A 23,612-nucleotide genomic window follows, 5' to 3' on the forward strand; every position below is an offset into this window, starting at 1 on the left:
ATAGACTGTAAAAGAACAGAGAGGTGATCTAATATAGAATAATGCCTTACATTTTCACAGCTATCAATGGGATTTCATAAAGGCTGATGTAACTTTTAACACTTTCTAAACATCAATCTGCTGTACACTCTCAGTGGAGGAGTTCCTCTGTTTGAGTTTCACTGCTGATAATAGTGGAATCTCAGTTTTTTGTCTTTTAGTACCAAATGCCTGCCTAGTACCTTTAGCCTGTCTGGATAAGCTGCTCCACTGAATGTGCTGTATATTTTAAAACATAGAAGCAAATGAGAGCTTTCAGATTTTGTATGTTGACTCCATACTGGCTGACTGTGCCTTGTCATTTGCATATTAGCTTGCAGACAGGATAACTGTTGTGTTTGTGATGAATCCCATGTGAGCCACTGTTTGAGGTGACGCAGAGCAGATGTGAATCAGCGAGACATTCACCTTTAGGGCAGTTCTGTCTCAACTTCCATTAGGATTCTGCTCTAATCGGACCCTCTGTTTGTTGAACTGTTTGACTTTAAACACTCAACATGGAGAGAGGTCCAGCTGGATGTAGCCGTAGCTGTGCTTTGTTCTGTTGTTTCTTGTCGTCTGTAAGATGAAAATTTGATGAGGCCTTAAAATATAGTTTCAAAAGTTCACCCAGACCTTTCAGCTTTTGAAAAATAATTCCTGTCTAGCTGCCTTGTATTGCCGCTTTAATAAATGTGGATAGAATACAAAAGGTACAGCCATGTTATTTCCTTCTGAGGTGCCTGGGGAGCAGAGGCCACAGCTGGAAACAGTTCAGGACTTTTTCCTCTGCTTAAAATTCAATCATTCTACTCTGTTAAAGCTGACGTTTGCTGAATAAGCGAATGTTATTACTGGAGTGTTGATAAGTCTTTAAAAGCTAGAGCAGAGAGGGAGGAAGTATTATTTTTTGCAATATATTTTGCATTTTTGGATCAAGATAGAACCAATAAAAATAATTAGCTTACATATTTACATACATGGTGATTTATAGACTCTCAGCATTGGACATGTAACATACAGAAGTCCCAGGTCATTATGTGGACTTAAGATGCCAGGCCATTAATACTGCTTAATACTGCTACTGTTAATAGAAAAACTCTGCTTGATATACAAATTGCATCATCGTCAGTGTGATTTAAAGCATAAGGTTTTTCTGAAGGGGTTCTGGTCAGATTAGAAAAGTAGAAGCAAAAATTTGTTTGTGTTGCCATTTGGCTTCATTTGAAAACAGCACGCCACAGCAGTTGTTCCACAAAGCTATGAAATAATACCATCCTGAAATAAAATGCTTAGCCAGAAAAAAGAGCTGAGCATAGCACCATTTTTTTGTCCAGGCTTCTGCTGGTATTGTTGAACCATGGGATGAATAATAATATTTCCCTATTAGATCAGAGCTAATACACAATGAAAACATTGTCTGAAGGTATAAAATAGCATTTCTAATGTGGCCTATGGCAGGATGAGGAGCATATCTTACAGCATGAGAAGCATTTTTTTTTCCCCACACAAAAAATGTCATTTCTGGTTAAGAGCTTGCATTCACCAGGTCAGAGTTCCAGAGATCTATAGAATGAGTGCCAAGGTTCATTGAAGCTGTTAGTGGCCCAGCAGCTTAGATACTTTTTTTTTTTTTTTTTTTTTTTATTTGTCAGCTGTCTGTACATACTATGAAAAGTCAAGCCAGAACTGTGCCGCACAACACATCTACAGTAATAAACACAATAGGTAAACCCAAAACTTTAAAAATCATGATGACATACGTTGCTGAATACTGATTTAAGCTTTTGACTGTAAAGCACCAGTCAGTTTACTGTGATTCATTGTATGGATGTTGGGATTTCACCTCTGCAGCCAACCTGAAGGAGCTGATCTCTCAGACCATAACCAGCTGGGCCCAGGAGACTCACATCCAGGACCCAGAGCTGGTCAGAGTGATGTTTAGCCTGCTGAGGAGGCAATATGACGGCATCGGGGAGCTGCTCCGGGCCATGAAGAAATCCTATACCATCAGTGCTGCATCTGTGCAGGACGCTATTAACCTGTTGGCATCTCTTGGTCAAATCAGGTCTTTGTTGTCTGTACGCATGGGCAGAGAGGAGGAGAAACTCATGATTGATGGACTCAGGTAAGAAAATATCCTGCAATAAACACAGTGTCATGTCCCTTGTTTTTAATGCAGTGAAATGGTGGTGTAAACATATGATGGTTAACAGTTATGCATTTATCCCTCATTACACATGATTACTGATATTTTCACAGTCAGACATTGTTTCCGTTGCACACTATTGCTTTTTATAAATCTCTTTTTTTGTGTTTCCAGTGACATTATGAACAACAAGGTTTTCTACCAGCATCCCAACTTGATGAGAGTGCTGGGTATGCACGAAACTGTCATGGAAGTCATGGTGAATGTGCTGGGAGGAGACAAATCACAGGTAAGCATGACGTCATTTTGACAGCACAGACGACCCAGTGAGTCTCCAATCAGTGTCTACTTACTGTTCGTGCTGCTTCTGCTGATATTCAAACTTTCTGTGATTTGTAAGAACTTCGTCATGTTGGATTAAAAGCTCAAGTGATTGGTACAGTAATCAAACCACCTTAACTTACATAATTGCACTGAAGTACTTTATTATTTTAATAGATTTATAAAGTATTTTATGCTAAACAGGTCATATACAGATCTCTGGAAAACAAAATTTAGCCTGGGAGGCTGAGGTGAGTCAAGAGCCTTCTCCATTACCACAAGGGTAAAAGAGAGGGCAAAGGAGTAAAGTAGGCATAGGATAACATGAGAGGGGTGAGTGGGCAGCCCCCTCAGGCTGTCCTTTTTGGGCAGTGCTGACAGAAGCTGGAAGAGATGGTTGTGATTTAATGGCATGGCCAGGGCCAAGCATGAATTGAACCTCAGACAGATAGACCACAGGGAGACATTCAGGCCATCACATCTGACTCTAGCAGTCGGATCACGCAGCCTCAGACATAAATTTGAGACCAGTTTAGTGCCACTTGATACATGCAGTTCACTCACAGTGCCATTTAAAGTGGCACTGCCACAGTTACAATATTTACTTTTTGATTATCCATAATGTTGTCATATCATGGCATGGGTACTATATAATATCAAACTGATTTTATTTGGGACGTAGATTTTGTGGTGACGGATTTCTAACAAAATCAAGTGCCCGAAATCTATAACACATAAACAAGGAATGAAACTGAAAGTTTAAAAATAGGCTTTCTATTTTTCAACCAGTCATGTGCTGTACATCCACACAGGTAACACTAGTGAAAGGTAGCACTGAGAAATAATGTCCTACCATAATTGAATAGTCCCATTACTCTGATGTTTAAAAACTATGACAATTTAACTTTTAGTTTTAGAGGCATTTAGGCAGATTGAAAGTAAGAGTTGGACCATTTTCTGTGTTTTGCATATTTGCAGAGTAATTTGATCCTATTTTGATCTCTGGCATGGACAATAATGACTGATTTATATACCTAAACTTTGGACAGAACCCATACTAGATTACACAGAGGTATTGGCATTTGAGGCAAAAGGGCTTGAATGTGAAATGAGTTTCCAATTGTTGTGTTCTGAACATAAAGTGAGTTTTATTTAGTTTGCAAAAGACAGAGGGGGGTCTTCTTTGACTTCAGCATATCTATATAATGCAAACTTTGTCCACAGGAGATTGCCTTCCCAAAGATGGTGGCCAGCTGTTGTCGTTTCTTGTGCTACTTCTGTCGCATTAGCCGGCAGAACCAGAAAGCCATGTTTGACCACCTGAGCTACCTGCTGGAGAACAGCAGTGTTGGGCTGGGTAAGAAGTAAAAGATTCATTAAATAAGACTGAGTCTGCTGATTTCCCACCATAGTCACCATACAGCTTTTCAATGGATGTGATTATGATCCTGAGACAGAATTTTAAAATGTATGTAGGAAGGTAAATACTGTGTGTATGAGCAATGAACAGAAGGAAATGAAGGGAAAGATGCCAGATTGGCTTCAAAGAGAGAGAGATGAGTAGCTAAGAGAAAGTTAGAGGGATGTAGTGGAATAGTGAAATACTGAAGAAAGTATTTAGAGGTATAGCTTCACATTTAGAAATGTTTCCCTCGAGTGTTTGGCAGTGTAGGAGCTGTAAAGCTGTCCTTATGTTGCTCCCGAAATGGTGCAAAATAAAACCAATAGGTGCCACTAGCTGGAAGAGTTTTTCAGTTAGTTGAAGTTCAGACAAACATATCGCCCACATTATGACAAGCAGCCGGTAAAGAAAAATAACAGGCAGTAATTTAAAATGGCAGAGGTATCAGTTTCAAAATGAGGTGAGCAGAGAAGGAGGCAGCTGATAAAGAGTGGCGGAAAGAGGGGGGGGGGGGTAAGCGAGAGGGATGATTTGGTCATGCAGGGGAGGACTGATGAGTCACTAGGCTCCGGCTGCTGCTGCTCTAAACTTATACACCTGTCTGTGAAAGAGGAGAGGCTCATGTGATGGGGTCTGCAGAGGACAGATTACTGCAAACACACAGCTTGCATGAGACATTTGATAGGGCTCAGAAATGTAACGCCTATCGATTTAGTGGTAATTGCCCCAAATGTTGAGCATGTTGTTATTATTATGCACAAGTTACCATATGGCATTGTGTCTACTGCTCACATGAGATTCACCTGTGGGAATTTTCTGCACAACAGTATTATTTCTGTGACTCTAGTGATAACATAACATTACATTGCTGTTATCTATTGACTGCAGTATTAATGGTCATGGTAGTAGATATCACGTTATACATTTTACACATTTATACAGTGTAATGTATATTTTATTGGAGCTCATAAAAATGCCATTGATTTCAACTGTAATTTAGTGTCAGATATTGGTGAATAGGGTGATAAAGCAAAAAGAGAGGGTGCTAGATTTCATTTTGAAATGTTGTAAATAATGTTAAAAATATTGTCATCCTTTAACAATACATATCTAAAATGAATATTACAAATAGATTTTCTAATATCAGTGTATTATTTGTCTAAAGGTCAACTGAACTGAACTCAAGTTTACAGAGATTAGTGAATATGAGGATAGCTTATGTTGATAGACTGCCCCCTGTTGTTTAGTATGAAATGTCTGTTGGCTCTTTGTCTCTTTGTGTTTAGCCTCTGAAGCTATGCGGGGCTCCACTCCGCTGGATGTTGCAGCATCTTCAGTGATGGACAACAATGGCCTGGCTCTGGCCCTGGAGGAGCCTGATCTGGAGAAGGTTTATTCTGCTCTACTCTTAAATTAAAAATAACAGCAGTAGTGAAAACATTACTGACTGCATCTGAATGACTCAGACATGGAGTGAACATTTCTCATAGGTCCACCATAACTGACCCCTAATTGACCTCCCTTATTATTAGTACTTGTCAACCAGGAACAGATTTAACTGATGAATAACACAAAATATCTGTTTTATGTGTTCATTGCTTTTATTAGCAGAACTTGTAATTTAAACAGAAGACTTATTTAAAGTGAAGAGAAATTACAGTCTGTTTAGCTATATAGCTCAGCCATACAGGACTGCAACAAGTGGTTTTAGGCTGATTAGACCACCTGTCAGTGTAAAGTTTAGTTTTTCTAGCATATGAATGTGTCATATGATTGATTTGCCCACGTTATGTTGAGTATGTTCTGGCAAAATAAAACTGTCAAAACTGCAAAATGATCTGCAGATTATTTAGCGTTAAGATCTGACATGATTTCTTATTAGAACTCCTCTCTGCTGGTGTAAGGTAAATAGAAATCTCATGTCATGAAGTACAATTTTGTTCCAGTTGAAGAAGCAAACTCAGCAAATGCTTTTAGGCTTTTAGGTTGATGGACACTGACAGTCTCAAATGCAGAGCTTACAATTAATATATTAAAATATCCATGTGTATTTATGTGATAGGTGGTGACATACCTGGCAGGTTGTGGTCTTCAGAGTTGTGCCATGCTGGTTGCTAAGGGTTACCCAGACCTCGGCTGGAACCCCACAGAGGGGGAGCGTTACCTGTCCTTTCTGAGATTTGTTGTCTTCTGCAATGGTAAGTTGACCTTGATAATCAGTGCTTGAAGTAAATACTGTAGAGTAATGTTACTGTACTTATTCACATATTCTACATGTGTCATTGAGAACATTAACAGCAGGTGTTGGCAGTATGCTTTAACAGGTATCAGCTGTATGAAAATGTGAAGAAGACCAAAAGCTTATATAAACTTATATATAATGATCTATGTATACGATCTTGCAAGTGCTTTGAACAAGAAATATGTTCAACCTGTTTATTAATCCTTAGGGAAACAAAGTGTTTGTATTGCAAAAAAACATTTAACATAAACAAATTGTGATTGTATCACAATTTCAAGCTCAATAAGTGATAATTAAGATCAACAAATAAATAACAGGGTGATGATTTTAGGATTCTAAATGTCTGTTTGTTTGCCTACTGTGCTTGAATATCAGGTGAGAGTGTGGAGGAAAACGCAAATGTGGTGGTGAAGCTGCTGATCAGGCGTCCAGAGTGTTTCGGTCCTGCCCTGAGGGGAGAGGGAGGCCAAGGTCTGCTGGCTGCCATGAAGGAGGCCATCAAGATCTCTGAGGATCCCGCCTTGGACCTGCCCAAGACCTCCGCTGGAGTCACTAGTGGGTACGAATCAACACCACTGTTAAAATACCCTTGTTCCTGTCAGGGCTACATTAGACACTAAAGAGCCAGTGAGTGATTCAAACAGTTGGTCTCCCATTATCAGTGTTTTTATGCTGTAATTGTTACATTTAATTAGATTTACAGTGTATTTCCTTTCAATTTGAAATGGACCCTTATCAGCATGATTTTGATATTGTTCATTAACATTAGTGAGAGGTGATAGTTTTACTCCTTTTACAAGCTTGACAAAGTATCTGTAAACAAAAGGGGTTTATTGCTTTGTTTGAATGTGCAATTTGATTGAATTGCTTTACTGAATTAACCAATGAATAGTGTTTTTGAAGTGTTTTGCTTTAACAACACATATAACAACCATCTTTTTTTATTGAGTTTGAAAATCAACTTTTCTTAAAAGAATGCCCAGGTGGTGTGTGTTTCCAGTTTTTTTTGTGTAATCTTATTTAAGCTTGTGCCTTATGATCTCATAAAATATTCCTGCTCATTTTAGAACAATGACACGTAGCCATTCGCCTACGTCTTGAATACTGAATTTGAGGCATTTTAATTGCATATCAAAACACAGTTAACTTAAAGACATCACACAAATGCAATTTGGAGGGTTAATAGAAAAGAATGGTGCAGTGTTGGCATTGAGTGAGTGTGTGGCCCGTGTGTATAAAGCATTGGTGTCTACCTGCACACATTAGTATGCAAAGGCTGTAATACACTTTTGCATTTAAATGGCAAAAGTTAATTATTGCTTTAAGAAGAGAGAGGGGTTGAGAGGTGGGTCAAAAACAGCATAGGTAACATGGTCTGTAAGGTAATTATGTATTGTGCCAAAATATCCTTTTAAATGCTCATAAAACTAATGATCTAGTACTACTCTATTGCCTATTTGATCCTCAAACTACCATATAGAATCTATATTGTTATGGTTCATGACTGTGCAACTGCCAATAAGGTTTTCACTATTCAATAAAAATGTTCATTGCATTGATAGATCTGTGTCTGTGTCCCAGGTCTAGTGAGGAAGAAGAAATTATTCACATGGGCTACGCCATCATGTCCTTCTACTCAGCCCTGATTGACCTACTGGGTCGCTGCGCTCCTGAGATGCATGTGAGGCTCTTGACAACAACCTGAAAGAACTATAACCTATAGTATGGAGAGCATAGCTGGTAGTGTAAACTTTAGTCATAGATCATTTTAATGATAGTCTTTGTTCACCCACTGTAATAGGTAAACATATAATGTAGAGAGAACCAGACTTTGCTGAAAGTTTGTTTTTCAATACAAATAACTGGATAAATTTTCAATTTCTAGCAGTCATCCTGTGGTTGCTTTACTTTTATGTATAATTTTATAATATATTTTCCTAAACATTCAACGATTTCTCTCAGCATTGGCTTTGTAAATGTATTTTCAGCATGTGCCGAGCTTCTCTTTATGATAAAGGCCTCCGCACCTGAATGAACTTCTAAGGCTTCAGTGTTTTTTGTGTCTTACAGCTAATCAATGCAGGTAAAGGTGAGGCGCTGCGTATCAGGGCCATCCTGCGTTCTCTGGTTCCCACTACAGACCTGGTGGGCATCATCAGCATACCCCTCAAAATGCCTATGGTTAACAAAGGTACGTTGGTCTCGGAGGCTGTTGTTTATTTGCTTGCTACTTGAAATCAGTTGTTGATGGTTAAAATAAAAAAATGAGTGAAGCTAGGATAGGTAGAGCTAAATTAGTTTGAAAATGTTCAGACTGCCTTAGGACTGACGGGCTAACACACCACATTACTTTACTGTCTAGGGGGAAAGAACTACTGTCTACTGCCTTGTATGAAAGTCATGTTGCCATATCAAGGCAATTGAAATCATTTGCTGTCTGGGTACTTTGAAAAACATCTCAACCCTGAGGGTTTAGCAGCTGTATCAATGTTAAAGACTATATTCTACTGTCAGGCATCTCTGCCTACTGTCCTGCTTGTATTAAAAAAAAAAAAAAAAATAGAACATAATATTTATGGTAGATAGATAGATACTTTATTGATCCCAAAGAAAATGGTAATGGCATATCTTGAATATTTTTTCTCTAAAATGTGTTTAACCTTCAGATGGGACAGTGACAGAACCTGACATGTCAGCCTGTTTCTGTCCGGACCACAAGGCCCCCATGGTGCTTTTCCTGGACCGAGTGTATGGCATTGAGGACCAGAGCTTCCTACTCCAGATGTTGGAGGTTGGCTTCCTGCCTGACCTCCGAGCCTCGGCCTCTCTGGACACGGTTAGACTAAATAACTTTCACTGCACGTTCCTACCAAGGTTTTACCTTCTAACCTTTTTTTTGTTACTCACTAGATACTAAATCAATCACCTGTGTTCTCAAGAGCCCATTTGCCTTTTTACTCTGTAATTGCACAAAGGAAAAACACTAGCTGATCATCAGATGTGTAGCAGAGGCAGATAATCTCAGCCAACTGATTACTCATTCAATCAGAACAAAGCCTGGTTGTGATTGCCTGCAGGTTTGCGAAAGCATTAAAATAATCCTTTATAAAATTATCTGATTAGAAATATTAAGCTTCAGCTGATCCTCCTCAGACTGTCGTCATAATTGTCTTGTACTTGTACTTGATATCAGACTTTACTGCAGCACCATGAGCATTCAAATAAAATTTTATCCAAATGAGTTTGAAACTAGATTATCAAGTAAATGCATCAGATGGGATCACAGTCGCAGTGACAGTGGTGCAGTAATTGTATCGTGGATCTGTCAAAGAAAAGACAGACAACATTATTTTTCATGATCTTAGAGAAAACTTTTATTACCACAACTGTCACCTGTCACCCAAAATCACTTTCCTTTTACTTTTTTTTCTATCAATGAACCACATAATATTTTTTATTGGTTCCAGAAATCTATGTTCATTAACTTCACTACATTCATTCATTAATTCCAAGAAGAGATGTTGGCTCTCAATGAGGCCTGACCAAATAAAGGATAGATGAAATGAATCTTGATACTTGGAGCCTGCACAGTGCCTCGCCATCTTTCTGCTACATGTGTTCTCTGTCCCACAGGAGGCATTGAGCACCACTGAGACAGCATTGGCCATGAACAGGTACATCGGCTCAGCCCTGCTGCCTCTGCTGACCCGCTGTGCCGCTCTCTTTGCCAGCACAGAGCACCACACACAGCTGATCGACTCCACGCTGCAGACCATCTACCGGCTGTCCAAAGGCCGCTCTCTGACCAAAGCCCAGAGGGACGCTATTGAAGACTGCCTGCTGGCTATCTGCAAGTAAGATCTGTTCAGAGTCATGTTGGTGTGTTCACCACAGCTACAGGAAACAATTATTTTAAGTGCAATAGATCAATATTAGTTTTTCTTGTTCTTTTCACCTTGGTTATTCTTGACAGTGGGTATTTGTGTACATTTCTCTTCTGGTGCTCAACCTGGTTTAATAGCACAGTTGAAACGGTTTCAGATATTGTGCATTACATTGTATTGTTACTTTGTTCAAATCTGCATTCATTAATCATTTTTCTATTGTGTTTTCATGTTATCTATTTATGAGTTTCTTCTGTATTTGCTCTGTATTTTTATGTTTAAACAATGTATTTTACTTTTGAAACTCTACTTTTTATTGTATTTGATTTGGCTTACTGCTGTAACACCTGACTTTCCTAGTTATCTCCTCTAATTTAATCTAATCTCACCTGTTTAACAGACATCTGCGCCCCTCCATGATGCAGCAGCTGCTCAGACGGCTGGTGTTCGATGTTCCCATGTTAACCGAATACTGCAAGATCCCTCTCCGAGTAAGACGCTGGATTTATTAGTTGCACAAGTTATGAGATAAGAACACTGTATTCCAGTATTTCACAGCTCCTTATCTTTAACCCTTCCTATGTGTTGAACACCATATGATCCCTAAAACCTTTACTTGCTTTGTATAGATGTAATATCCAGTATATAGGTAATTCTGTGCTGTTAAGCTTTAAACCTTGTGTGTTTCCCTTTTGAAATTAGCACCGTCTCATCATTTGATCCAAGCATGTTAAAAACAATTTAACATGAACTCTTTGGTTGTCTTGTATCTCTCGACTCTAGCTGCTGACCAACCACTATGAGCAGAATTGGAAGTACTACTGCCTGCCGTCTGGTATGGGCACCTTTGGTACAGCCTCTGAGGAAGAGCTTCTCCTCACTAAGAAACTCTTTTGGGGAATCTTTGACTCCCTTTCTCAGAAGGTACAATGACAAACCATTGTATGGAATATTTGGTAACACAGGTTGACAGTATTTGCAAGGACCGAGACATTATTTAACTTTTTGGAAAGCTGGTATGCCTTTCTGTATTTTCTGCATCTGTTTTTCCTCTCACTGACTTAACATCTTTGAGAATACATTTTAAGTGTCAGGAGACAGTATTTTTTTTTTCTTTCAAAATGTTTAGTAGTCTAGTGGAGTTTCTCCTTATAAAGCCTGCCTCAGTTTGCAGCTGCTTTTTTACATTCTGTTTTCTGGAGTTTTCAACACTTGAGTGTGAATCTCCTGAGAGAACAGTTCTTGTTAGTCAGAGGTACTGAAGTGAAAGCTCTTGAATTTCTTGTGAACAACTGAGGCGAAGCCAAAATAGATGAATCTTTCATCAGTCTGAGACAGGCCATCACTTGGTGCAGATTTTTCCAGCTTTATCTTTTTCATTTTCCCTCTTTTTTTTTTTTTCTCCTGGCTTTGCTGTTCTCGGTCTATCCATCTAATAATCTGAGCAGACATGTTCTCAGAAAAACAGTAGAGTATCTGATGAGAGAATGAGTTTGTAACCCTCCCTTTTGCTGTTTCTGTCTCTTCTGTAGAAGTATGATGCTGAACTTTTCAAAATGGCCAAGTCATGCCTGTGTGCCATTGCTGGAGCCCTGCCTCCTGACTTTGTGGATGCCAGTCTTGGAGCAACCCTAGAGAAACAGGCATCTATGGATGCACAGGGCAACTTTGACCCCAAACCCATCAATACTGCCAAGTACGTGGTCTGAATTTGCATTTACTTACTTTGTGGAGTTGAGAAAATTAAAAGGCACACCACTGAAAATAATCTAAACATCTAAGTTTCATATGTCAACATCAGCTTTTCATTTAGTCATTTCTTGTCCTGGTGCAGTAACAGTGTACACAGCTTTTACCTGCTCAGGTAAAAATTAGTAAAAATGCTTTGAAATGACAATAAATATTGAATCATTACCTTTACATTTCAGTATATCCCTTCCTGAAAAACTTGAGTATATTGCGAACAGATATGCAGAGCATTCCCATGACAAGTGGTCCTCAGAGAAGGTTAGTCTCACTAATCCTGATTTTGGACGTACCTTATGTACAGTAGAGATTTGTTATAAAATGCTGCAATATAACAACTTGTACTTGTATTCTCTGATCCAGTGGCAGTTCTGTTTCTATTTAACCTGCTGATTTTTGCTGTAATCATACTGCATGAGCTGTAAAGAGCTGTTGTTGCAGGTGTCAGCAGGCTGGAAACATGGAGACAGTTTGGATGAGACAGCCAAAACCCATTCACTGCTGAAACCATACAAATCTCTGAGTGAGAAGGTACATCCACACTGCTGCACACACAGTTGTTTCTAGGGGAGTAGTCACCATATATATATCTGTGTGTATGTATGTATGTGTGTATGTATATATATATATATATATGCGTGTGTGTGTATATATGTATATGTGTGTGTGTGTGTGTCAGTATGTATGTAAAACAATACATATTTGATGTTATTGATCATGCCACAGACAGTTTATTTAAATAAAGTAACATTTCAATAGGAAGCTTCTTCTTTCTCCTTTTTCTTTCGGCTGCTCCCTTCAGGGGTCGCCACAGCGAATCATCTGCCTCCATTTAACCCTATCCTCTGTATCCTCCTCACCCACACCAACTATCCTCATGTCCTCCTTCACTACATCCAAGAACCTCCTCTTTGGTCTTCCTCTAGGCCTCCTTCCTGGCAGCTCTAACCTAAGCATCATTTTACCAATGTATTCACTGTCCCTCCTCTGATAGGAAATAGAAAAAATAGGAAGCTAGCATAGACATTAACATGCCTTGGAAAATGTTGCTGTGTTATTTCCACATCAGACATGTTGTCTTGCTGGTGTCAGGCCAAAAAGTGACTGTCAGATGTGTTTCTGTTTAATATGAAGGAGAGAGAAACATACCGCTGGCCAGTGAGGGAGTCTTTGAAGAGCATGTTGGCCATGGGCTGGAACATTGAGAGGACCAAGGAGGGAGAAGCCATGTTCCAGCAGCGAGAGAGTGAAAAACAGCGAAAGGTCTCAGAGTCTCAGGTAACACCCTGATGTATATCTATTCATTGTGATAACACATTTCTCCACAATTGGACTGTAGTGTCAAAAAATGTTTTCTTTGTAGTGTTTATTTACTGTCTCACTGAGACAATACACAAGCTTCTGTTTATTTAAGGCTGTCTTTGTGCTCTGTCTTAATTAGCATTAGCTGTGGTGCTGTCCCACTGTGTTTAGATCATTTAGAAACAAGTTAAATGGCAGGACCACTCCCTTTAAGATATTTGCCTGTAGCAAAACTGGCAGCTCTTTAACATCTCAATTTATCATATCATGAAAAGCATCATTTGTTTGGGACTGAGAAGAAGCTGCTCAGCAGTGGATAGTGTTTGTTTTAGCATCACAGACTCAAAGGTCTCTGGGAAAATATGTTTGCCTCAATAATTGATGTATAATGTTCAGTTCTGAAACAATACAGTCATGTTTATTACTGACACAATATGTTTGCTGCTGTATTTAAATTGTTTTGTCACCGATCACCTTCTGTGAGTGTGTCTGAGAAATGTTGTATTTCTGTTCTTAGACTGTGTCTTTTGGACTTTGTAGGTTAATGGATTCAGTCCTGCTCCAATAGATCTACATAATGTCACATTGTCTAGAGAGTTACAGGTTGGTTGTCATTTGACTCCTAATGATTGCTGGTACATATGCTATAATCTCAGGAATACCCTGCTGTGCATGGCAGTTTCTGTGTCTATAACACAAAAGCAGCATGAAAGTGTGCAGATGTGATTAAACTTGCATTTTCTGTTTGTGCAGAACATGGTGGAGGTGGTGGCAGAAAACTACCACAACATCTGGGCCAAGAAGAAGAAAAGTGAACTCCTTAGCAAAGGTGTGCAAATATAGAATTTAAAAATGTGAGAATTATAAAAAGAGAGTGAATCATTGGAGCTGTTGTTATTTGGATGGCTAAAACGTGTATGTAATCATTTTCAATTTGGGTTGACCTAGCAGGAGGAGGGACCCACCCGCTGTTAGTTCCCTATGACACCCTGACTGCTAAAGAGAAATACAGAGATAGAGAGAAGGCCCAGGAGCTTTTCAAGTTTCTACAGATCAGTGGCTATGCTATCACAAGGTATCCATTCACACCTGTTTGTTCTTTATTATACAGTAGAAATAAGAGTAGTGCTGTACTTTATAGTGTAGCAACACAAAGCTGTTTTAAAAGTCTTAAATATGTGCTTGATACATTTTTAATCACTGTTCATTCACAATATCAACCTGTCACCCAGTAATGTGAAGAAAATGTCATTTGTGGTCCTTTTGTCTCAGAGGTTTGAAGGACATGGAGCAGGACTCATCATCCATGGAGAAGCGCTTTGCATTCAAGTTTCTAAAGAGGCTGCTAAAATGTGTTGATTCTGCCCAGGAGTTCATTGCTCACCTTGGTGAGTGTGTGACATTTTAAGCAGAGGCACACTGATCAAGGTCCTGCACATTGATTCAGAACTCTGGCATGACACTGACCTTGCTGCTCAACTTTGCTGTTAATCCAGAGGCTATGGCCACCAGCGGGAAGACAGACAAATCACCTCATGACCAGGAAATTAAGTTTTTTGCCAAGGTCTGAAAGTCATTGGAAATGAACCACAGAAATATGGATGATTTTTACTTTACTTGGGGTTTTTAGTCTCACAGCTGCATTTCTCATCTACAGGTGTTGCTTCCGCTCATTGATCAAACCTTTAAGAACCACTGTCTGTACTTCCTGTCCACACCCAGCAAGAACCTGAGCAGCTGTGGCTGTGCCTCCAACAAAGAGAAGGAGATGGTCACTAGGTGCTCAATATATTATAGCAAGGCATTATCTCTCAGGCTTTGCTTGTCAGAGGGTTCTCCTGCTGCTCATAATGTCCTCACTCCTATCTCAGTGAAAAGAGTTTAGAAAAAAAATCCTATTTCATACTTCATCAAATCTTTTATTATTCCCATGCTCGTATCTTTCTTTCTTTTAACTCTCTTTTCTTCTCCCTGGAGCTTTTTATTTATTTCTGTTTCTACCTTCTATCTTTTCCAGCCTGTTCTGTAAGCTGGCAGCTCTTGTCAGACACAGGATTTCTCTTTTTGGTAAGGTTGGCATTGCCTCTGTCTGAAGGTTTGTGTGCATCTTTGAGTCTTTGTGTGCATCTACACTAAATGTCTCTCTCTCAGGAAGTGACTCAGCAATGATGGTGAACTGCCTGTATATCCTCACTCACTCACTTGACACCAGGTAAGGAAAAGTCACTATTGCTCAAACCGTTTTATTACATGTCCACTGAACAACACTTTACAAATGAAAATGAATGTTTTGCATGGAGGCTAACCCTTGTCTGGCATCCCTTTCTCAGAACAGTGATGAAATCTGGCTCGGAGCTGGTCAAAGCTGGGTTTAAAACGTTCTTCGAAAACGCAGCCGAGGACCTGGACAAGCTGCTGGAGATGCTGAAACTGGGGAAATTCATGCAGTCCCGTGCCCAGATGAAGAGTGTCAGCCAGAGCATTCACTATGTGACTGTGGCACTACTGCCCATTCTCACTGCCCTGTTTGAACATATCAAGACACATGAATTTGGAGTGGACCTGTTCAGTGAGTTTGTAGCTCAACCTTCTTTTTTTGTTAACCTATATTCAAATTTACTTTATATCATAGATAAAACATCTGCATCCTTGTGCAAACACTACAAAAATTGTAGTTGTATTCTCCGTTTTGTTTTTGATTCAGTGAATGATGTGCAGCTGTCCTGCTACCGAATCTTGACATGTCTCTACTCTCTGGGAACCGGAAAAAACATCTTTGTGGAAAGGTAGAAGTGTTACCAGTTACCATTTGTACTACATATTAGCAGTATCGTGTACTTGATAATACTTTTTGTTATTAAGTTTAGATAATGAATTCTCAGTATAATGTATATATGCTTTGTGAGAATTATTATCAAGGTAGGGTGAAGTAGCAATGCATAAACTATATCATGTACGTCACTGTTAATTGGAACCTGGCTGCTGATCTTTTTCATCTAACTTGTCTTCATGACTTATGGGATGGTTCAAAGTAACACCTGTACTTGCTGTACTTGAGTAAAAAGCCGACCAGGATATGTATGTCATACTTCTGAAACAGTATCTCCTTTGAAATGGACACAGAGGTTTGGACTTTGGCCAGACAAGGTAATGATTGTATGTTATGAAAATGAATTAGAAAAAAGAGTTTGTGGGCCGGGGGAGAGGACACAACAGAAACAGACTGCTGTGAAATGTCCTTCATTTGCACCACAATATTATTCTGACTGGCACTTAGTCAGCCATGAAACCACGACAAATGCTGAAACAAGTTTCCCACCTTGAGTTGATTTAAGCTGTAAAATAACTAGTGGAATAGTTTGACCTCATCCTGACCTTGCTGTCTTGTCTAAATTATCCCTGACACTGTATGGAGCTCTGTGAATAGACTGAGACTGAGTATTGAAGACTGCTCTTAAACTAACCCCAAAATGTCTCCTTGCCCACACCTGGCGTTACAGCACTCATTCCAAAGGAAATATTTGAAGACTGGCTTTGTCTTTTGTTTCAACAATGACTGTTTAATGTGCATATTTCTTCATACATTGAATTTCCATGTTGACTTTCAGGCACCTGCCCGCTCTGGGCGAGAGTCTTGCAACCCTGGTGGGAGCCATGCCTGTGGCATTCCTGGAACCCCACCTGAACGCCCACAACCCACTCTCTGTCTTTAACACCAAGAGCCCTCGAGAGAGAGCCAGTGAGTGTCTGATCTTTCCTTTAATTTTGTCATTGTCCAGATGGTGTCTAACTACATATAAATCTTTTCCTCTTCTAGTCCTAAGCATGCCTGACACGGTGGAAGAGATGTGTCCAGAGATGCCTCGTCTTGACAAGCTGCTGAAAGATGTCAATGATGTCTCAGAGTCCGGAGCTCGCTACAGTGACATGCCACAGGTCTGAATGGATGATGGGATCTTTAAATGTGGAGTTGATTCTCACAAAAATGGCCACTACTGTATGTGCTGCTGATTTGTATCGTAGACATATGGGATCTAGTGATTTAGGGCTTGATCTATAGGAGAAACTGTCAGATAATCAGTCAGATAATCAGATAATAAAATTTTTTATGATGACTGTCACAAGTGGCCCTATGTAAATGCGATACTAAGCCAACAGAGAACCCCTTTGAGCAGTTCATTTATTTGTAAGTACTTTCATGTCAAAAAAACAAATTGAGTGCAAAATATTAGTTTAAACTTCAGTCAAAATGATGAACATGCAGTGATAACCTTCATTCAGTCTTTCATACAGCGTTAAACAGTTTAGAGACAAAATGAACCCTTTAAAATGTAGACGTCAATTGTGAATGTATCACTGGCGAGACACAACACTCCTCTGTGAACTTGTTCTCTTCAAGTAAAATGTAATTTATATCCAGACATTTAAGCTTCAGCTTCTGTCCTGCAGGTCATTGAGGTGATCCTTCCCATGCTGTGCAACTATCTATCCTACTGGTGGGAGAAAGGTCCTGAGAACTCAGCTCCAGGTGCACAATGCTGCACTATGGTGACCTCTGAACACCTCAGCATCATCCTGGGAAACATCCTCAGGATCCTCAATAACAACCTGGGCATTGATGATGCACCCTGGATGAAGAGGATTGCAGGTAGATGACAGGCTCACGGCTGTTGTGATTTTAATTGTTAAATGACATGGTTCCCATTGCTCCAAAATGGCTTTTTAGGTATCAGTCTCTCAGAATGTATTTTGTTTTCTGTGTCAGTCTACTCTCAGCCAATCATTTGCAAAGCTGGAGCAGATCTGTTGAGAAGCCACTTCCTGCCCACGCTGGATAAACTGAAGAAGAAGACAGTGAAGGTGAGAGCTTACAGCAGCACATCATATCCACTGCTCAGTGGTTAAAATAGATTTTTGATCACTCCATCATTAGCTAAAAAACAGTGATATATACAGCATATGGAGTTGGTAGTAGTCAGTGGAGACATCACATACTGAGGTTAAAGCTGGTCAGGATGTCAGATGCAGAGATGGGATTGTCACCCTGAGGTTGAAAGGGGTCATGTATGAACATGACAAGGTGTTGATGTGCAAATGTAGGTTGTGGCTGAAGAGGAGCTGCTGAAGGCCGACAGTAAAGGCGACAACCAGGAGGCTGAGCTGCTCATTCTGGATGAGTTCGCTGTGCTCTGCAGGGATCTCTATGCTTTCTACCCTATGCTCATCCGTTATGTGGACAACAACAGGTACAATACATAATCACTTAGCTAGAATCAGTTCAGTGATTTAAAGATGGTAAAGTGTTCCTAAAATGTATTTCCTCATATAATACCTTTTTTTTTTGTCCGCTCCAGGTCTAGGTGGCTGAAGGAGCCAGATGCACACTCCACTGAGCTCTTCAGGATGGTGGCTGAGATCTTTATCCTCTGGTGCAAGTCACATGTCAGTTTCACCATTTAGTCCATTATTCATTTCACAATGTGATGGTCGATAGTAGGATATTGGTCTTGGGGAAGTATTTTCTGGATAACCTCTTTATTGTTGTCTGAATGCAGAACTTTAAGCGTGAGGAGCAAAACTTTGTGGTTCAGAATGAGATCAACAATTTGGGCTTCCTAACTGGTGAAGGCAAGACGAAAATGTCCAAGGTAAACATACAAGTTAATACTGACATTAATAAAATTACAAAAAACATCAATTAATCCAATATAATGATCCTGAAATAAGTGTATTCTGTGTATCCAGAGCTTGATATCTTATTCCACTGAGCCATGGACGTCCATTATCATCTTAAAAACATCTGTTATATTTCTGTAGTCAGGTGGGGACCAGGAGAGGAAACACAAGCGCAGACGAGGCGAGTACTACTCCATCCAGACCTCTTTAATCGTTGCTGCCCTGAAGAAGATGTTACCCATCGGCCTTAACATGTGCACCCCAGGAGACCAGGAGCTCATCTCTCTGGCCAAGATCCGTTACAGTCTGGTGAGCTGATAAAATATGACCTGGTAGATGTATTTGTAATTTACTTTCAGGTTTTCTATGTAAGACGTCCAACACATACAATGTATGTACTATTTTTTCTTGTTAAAGTATATTTTCTCATATCAACCTAAGTTAATCATTAGAAGAGTGTAACTCTCTTAACTCTCTTCTATCAAAAATTCCTATACTGTGTATTGTATGATATCTTTCATATACATTTTTCATGTAATTGTTTATATAGAACAATAGTGTAATAACACTGCATTGTGTTTTTTTTTTTTTCCCCATGTCATAAATTCAATTGCCCTTCATAGAAAGACACGGATGATGAGGTGAAAGACCACTTGCGTCAGAATCTCCATCTCCAGGACAAGGTAAGATGATGTTTAGTATAGAGGAGAAAAGTAGTAATTCACTTTCCCAGTGTTCGGTATAATGCTTCTTCGATTTCTACTATGATTTAGTCTGATGACCCAGCAGTTCAGTGGCAGCTGAACTTATACAAGGATGTGGTGGTGAAGAGCGAGGAAAAGGGTGACCCAGACCACACAGTGGACCGAGTGCAGAGCATCTCTGCTGCAGTCTTCCACCTGGAGCAGGTTCAAACACAGATTCCACCACCACTTAAATAAACATCTACTGTGAAAAAGAAAACCCAAAACTGCAGAGATTTGGTTACTTTAAGTTTGATCATAGACATCTAGAGCAGTGACACTGTATTAACAGTAACCAACAGTGTTAATCCCCAAGATTAACATTCTGTCATAAAAGATTTAGAAAACACATTAAAGAACCTGAAACCAGATTTTCTGTTTTTGCTTAAATTATTTGAATTGATTTATCGATAATCAGTTAATTGAGTAATCATTTAAGTTCAAAGAGGACAGGATCAAACAGATTCCTCAGTAATGAAAAGAATAATTAGTTTCAGGTTCTCCTTTAAAATAATATCACATTGATGTTTAAAATAATACCACACTGATGTTTAATATAATACCACACTGATGTTTAATATAATACCACATTGATGTTTAATATAATACCACACTGATGTTTAATATAATACCACATTGATGTTTAATATAATACCACATTGATGTTTAATATAATACCACATTGATGTTTAAAATAATACCACACTGATGTTTAAAATAATACCACATTGATGTTTAAAATAATACCACACTGATGTTTAATATAATACCACACTGATGTTTAATATAATATCACATTGATGTTTAAAATAATACCACACTGATGTTTAAAATAATACCACATTGATGTTTAAAATAATACCACACTGATGTTTAATATAATACCACACTGATGTTTAATATAATACCACATTGATGTTTAATATAATATCACATTGATGTTTAAAATAATACCACACTGATGTTTAAAATAATACCACATTGATGTTTAAAATAATACCACACTGATGTTTTGTGCATTATCACAATCTACGAGGTGTTTTTTAGGTGAAGCGCTACACATTGCATCCTCAATGTAACTTCACTTTCACTCGTGTTTCCAACATTTTCCTCGTCCCTCAGGTGGAGCAGCCTCTGAGGAATAAGAAGTGTGTGTGGCAGAAGCTGCTGTCCAAACAGCGTAAGCGTGCTGTGGTGGCTTGTTTCCGTATGGCTCCACTTTATAACCTACCCAGGTGAATCCTTATGTTTTTTTGGGAGTCACTGATATACAATGTCAATATTTAAATATTGACATGTACTATTTAAACAACCCAATTAAGACATTGTTTTGTCTCAGTCTAACTGTACATAACAACCACAAGTAGTCATGGGGGACAGGGCATTTTTTTTCTAGATTGTATGACCATGTAAACTCCTCATCACCTCCCTAATGACATTCTCTCCTCTGTGTTGTTTTCTTGCATAACACTACTTCATCCTCCCTCAGATACAAAAATAATAATTACTTCCTGAATGGCTATCGGGAGGTTTGGCTGGAAAGGGCGTTCAAAGCTTCCAGCTTTGACCGCCTGTTCTCCCTGCTGACGGTAAAGTGAAACTACGGGGCGAATGCTTCATCTGTTCAACCTCTCCTTCATCCACCAGGCTGTGGACAGATCTCTGCCTAGCAACCAATTGTTTTAGCACTGTTGATTCTGATTGGTCAGCTAGAATCAAGAATTCACTGAAACAAACAATTTGGAAAGTGGAAGCACTGCAAGCAGCAGAGTTCAGTTTCATTTCAAGTGAACCCAGAGCGAAGGAAGAAAGAAAGGAAAGAAGAAGGAATCGGCTCTTAAATACAGTCTAGACTTTGATAAGTTAGCTAACTGACTTAGAAACCTTATGCTTGGTTAGATATAAGAACAAGGTTGTTTAATGTCATTTTGCTACCTTCTATTAAGATGATTTATAGATTTGTTTTTCATCACTTTGGTTTGGGCAGTTTTACAGCACATATGTGCAGCTTTCATCTTTGCATTAAATGTGAATGGAATTATTGGAAAAAAGGGGTTTTCTCAGATCCACTGATGTGATGAAAAACTGCATAATCCCTCTAAAGTGTGCATGCTCCTCTAATGAATTTGACAACCTGGTGGAAGTATCTGTGGTTGTTTCAGACAAAAATATGACCAGTCAGAAGAGCCAGTGGGTCCCACATTGACCAATCACCACCCTGCCTGAAATGCACCTTCTGTAACCCCTTCCTCCCCCCTACATCTCTCCTTCCTGTCTCCTCCAAAAACTCACCAGAACCTACCCTAATGCCACTGTACCTCCCTCCCCACTCCCCTCCATTCCTCCCCACCTTCCCTCACCTCCCCCTTCCCCAGGCATCGTGCTATCAACCTCTTCATCCCGGCCTATCAGAGACTTTGGATAGAGGCAGAGGAGTACTCCTTTGAGGAGAAACTAGTTCAGGATCTGGCAGTAAGTACTGGGCTCATCTTGCCCTCGTCCCATGTGCCCTGCGTTGGCACACCTCTGCCAGTCCTGTCTGCAGAATGCTTCTTTAGCACTGTGCCCGTCGAGCCTTGGGAGCGAACCCGGGCGGGGACTTCACCCAAAGCACCCAGGGGCCCCCGCTCTAGGCGTGCAAAATCCTTCAGACAGAGATCCATCAGGGGTCAGAGGCTGCATGACCAACTCAGGAGACACAGGGCCCTCTCCAGCGCTCACAGCTCTAGAAAAGCAGGCTATGCCTTTCTGACAGCAGTGGTAAGGAGGGACTTTCATTAGGACACTGTCACTAGCTGTTTGGCTGTCAGATCTGGATCCAGTCCATCAGTTGTCTTTTTGCTGTACTCTGTAAGTCTGTAGTGAGTGTGAAGGTGACGTTACAGTACGTTCTGTGCCCATGACGTTGGTGGCATGCTTGCATAGTCATGTGAAGATCACATTTCATATTAGAGCTTTGAATGCAGATGTGCAGCAAATAATTAAGGCAGTAAAGGGGAGTCAAAGTTAAAGTGCAGCTTTAGATACAGTAGCTCAGATTCACTGCGTATCTGAGCAACAAGATTATTTTTATCATCAGTTTTATTCTACAGAGATTTGTGTAGTTGTGATAGTCTCTATTTGTCAGGCTCCTTAACTCAGGATCATTCTTCATGTTCATAGTCATCATCAAATGGCTTACTGCTTGCATCTGTTTGCATCTGTTCTAACATGCATGTGTTTGGTAACTGGGTTCCATACTGGTCATCAGCCACGCTTAACGTCGTCGTCCTGTCCTCTCCATGGATCACCAGGACACGCTCATCTGCACGCTCATGCTAGTCATGCTAATGACTCGTTTCAGTGTTTTTTTGTTTTTTTTTTAAATGTGTCAATAGACACACATCAGTGAATTTATGAAGAAAATGCTGATGAATTGAGGCTGTAGTGGGATGAATAGTAAACAGATAAGACTCAGGGTAACTGTTCATGTCTCCTGCAGAAAACCCCCATGAAGATTGTTGAGGAGGAGGAAGAGGAGGTGGCTGAGATCCAGCCTGACCCTCTTCACCAACTCATCCTTCACTTCAGCCACAACGCTCTGACAGAGAGAAGGTGAGTGTTCAGTCACTGAAGAGGAGAATCAGTCACCAGTGAGCATGCATTTTAGTTTCTTACTCTATTGTGGAAAATGAAGTATACATTTATGGGGATGTATTGTAATATATTACTTTTAACAAATGAATAAATAATGATAAATAAATTATTACAGTATATGACTGCCATATTCTGTATTGATATTTGTAAGTGGTAATGGTAACTGAAATGGTTGAGTTTATTATCAATGCTTAACATAGAAAAATAATGTGCAATCATTCATTTATATTGCCTAATTTTTACAGTAACCACAGTCATGCAGTGTGTTTTGCCTTTACTCTGTTTCAGTTACTTGGAAGAAGATCCTTTGTATATTGCATATGCAGACATGATGGCAAAGGTAGTGGATTTTTAAATTTTTATTTGACATACATTTCTGGTAAAACTCTCTATTGTGAGTTGAGTCACATGGGTGTTGACCTTTGTGTTCTCAGAGCTGTGCAGAGGATGAGGAGGAAGAAGAGGAGGAAGGAAAAGAAAAGACATTTGAGGT

The 23,612-nt window shown here is 39.6% G+C and overlaps 1 protein-coding gene across 9 annotated transcripts in view; it reads left to right on the forward strand.

Moving 5' to 3' along the window:
• Nucleotides 1-23,612, forward strand: part of ryr3 (ryanodine receptor 3) — an 84,728-nt gene that overhangs the window by 47,064 nt on the left and 14,052 nt on the right. For 5 of the 9 annotated variants that reach the window (XM_026319540.2, XM_026319543.2, XM_026319542.2 and 2 more), the window contains 41 exons: nucleotides 1,873-2,146; nucleotides 2,342-2,456; nucleotides 3,713-3,845; nucleotides 5,177-5,280; nucleotides 5,953-6,088; nucleotides 6,508-6,691; nucleotides 7,714-7,813; nucleotides 8,203-8,323; nucleotides 8,799-8,968; nucleotides 9,766-9,986; nucleotides 10,417-10,507; nucleotides 10,800-10,940; nucleotides 11,549-11,712; nucleotides 11,945-12,023; nucleotides 12,204-12,293; nucleotides 12,897-13,040; nucleotides 13,605-13,667; nucleotides 13,818-13,893; nucleotides 14,013-14,139; nucleotides 14,337-14,452; nucleotides 14,561-14,628; nucleotides 14,722-14,843; nucleotides 15,082-15,131; nucleotides 15,216-15,276; nucleotides 15,395-15,633; nucleotides 15,769-15,850; nucleotides 16,673-16,803; nucleotides 16,882-17,000; nucleotides 17,514-17,712; nucleotides 17,830-17,924; nucleotides 18,165-18,310; nucleotides 18,419-18,506; nucleotides 18,620-18,712; nucleotides 18,882-19,049; nucleotides 19,364-19,423; nucleotides 19,514-19,648; nucleotides 20,606-20,718; nucleotides 21,859-21,955; nucleotides 22,965-23,077; nucleotides 23,408-23,459; nucleotides 23,554-23,610. In XM_026319540.2, coding sequence (XP_026175325.1) covers nucleotides 1,873-2,146; nucleotides 2,342-2,456; nucleotides 3,713-3,845; nucleotides 5,177-5,280; nucleotides 5,953-6,088; nucleotides 6,508-6,691; nucleotides 7,714-7,813; nucleotides 8,203-8,323; nucleotides 8,799-8,968; nucleotides 9,766-9,986; nucleotides 10,417-10,507; nucleotides 10,800-10,940; nucleotides 11,549-11,712; nucleotides 11,945-12,023; nucleotides 12,204-12,293; nucleotides 12,897-13,040; nucleotides 13,605-13,667; nucleotides 13,818-13,893; nucleotides 14,013-14,139; nucleotides 14,337-14,452; nucleotides 14,561-14,628; nucleotides 14,722-14,843; nucleotides 15,082-15,131; nucleotides 15,216-15,276; nucleotides 15,395-15,633; nucleotides 15,769-15,850; nucleotides 16,673-16,803; nucleotides 16,882-17,000; nucleotides 17,514-17,712; nucleotides 17,830-17,924; nucleotides 18,165-18,310; nucleotides 18,419-18,506; nucleotides 18,620-18,712; nucleotides 18,882-19,049; nucleotides 19,364-19,423; nucleotides 19,514-19,648; nucleotides 20,606-20,718; nucleotides 21,859-21,955; nucleotides 22,965-23,077; nucleotides 23,408-23,459; nucleotides 23,554-23,610 — 4,937 coding nt within the window. The remainder of the gene's footprint in view (nucleotides 1-1,872; nucleotides 2,147-2,341; nucleotides 2,457-3,712; nucleotides 3,846-5,176; nucleotides 5,281-5,952; nucleotides 6,089-6,507; nucleotides 6,692-7,713; nucleotides 7,814-8,202; nucleotides 8,324-8,798; nucleotides 8,969-9,765; nucleotides 9,987-10,416; nucleotides 10,508-10,799; nucleotides 10,941-11,548; nucleotides 11,713-11,944; nucleotides 12,024-12,203; nucleotides 12,294-12,896; nucleotides 13,041-13,604; nucleotides 13,668-13,817; nucleotides 13,894-14,012; nucleotides 14,140-14,336; nucleotides 14,453-14,560; nucleotides 14,629-14,721; nucleotides 14,844-15,081; nucleotides 15,132-15,215; nucleotides 15,277-15,394; nucleotides 15,634-15,768; nucleotides 15,851-16,672; nucleotides 16,804-16,881; nucleotides 17,001-17,513; nucleotides 17,713-17,829; nucleotides 17,925-18,164; nucleotides 18,311-18,418; nucleotides 18,507-18,619; nucleotides 18,713-18,881; nucleotides 19,050-19,363; nucleotides 19,424-19,513; nucleotides 19,649-20,605; nucleotides 20,719-21,858; nucleotides 21,956-22,964; nucleotides 23,078-23,407; nucleotides 23,460-23,553; nucleotides 23,611-23,612) is intronic. The other 4 variants (XM_026319541.2, XM_026319547.2, XM_026319544.2 and 1 more) reach the window with 1 other exon arrangement.

The sequence above is a fragment of the Mastacembelus armatus genome, chromosome 24 (assembly GCF_900324485.2).
Source record: "Mastacembelus armatus chromosome 24, fMasArm1.2, whole genome shotgun sequence".
Lineage (NCBI taxonomy): Eukaryota > Metazoa > Chordata > Actinopteri > Synbranchiformes > Mastacembelidae > Mastacembelus > Mastacembelus armatus.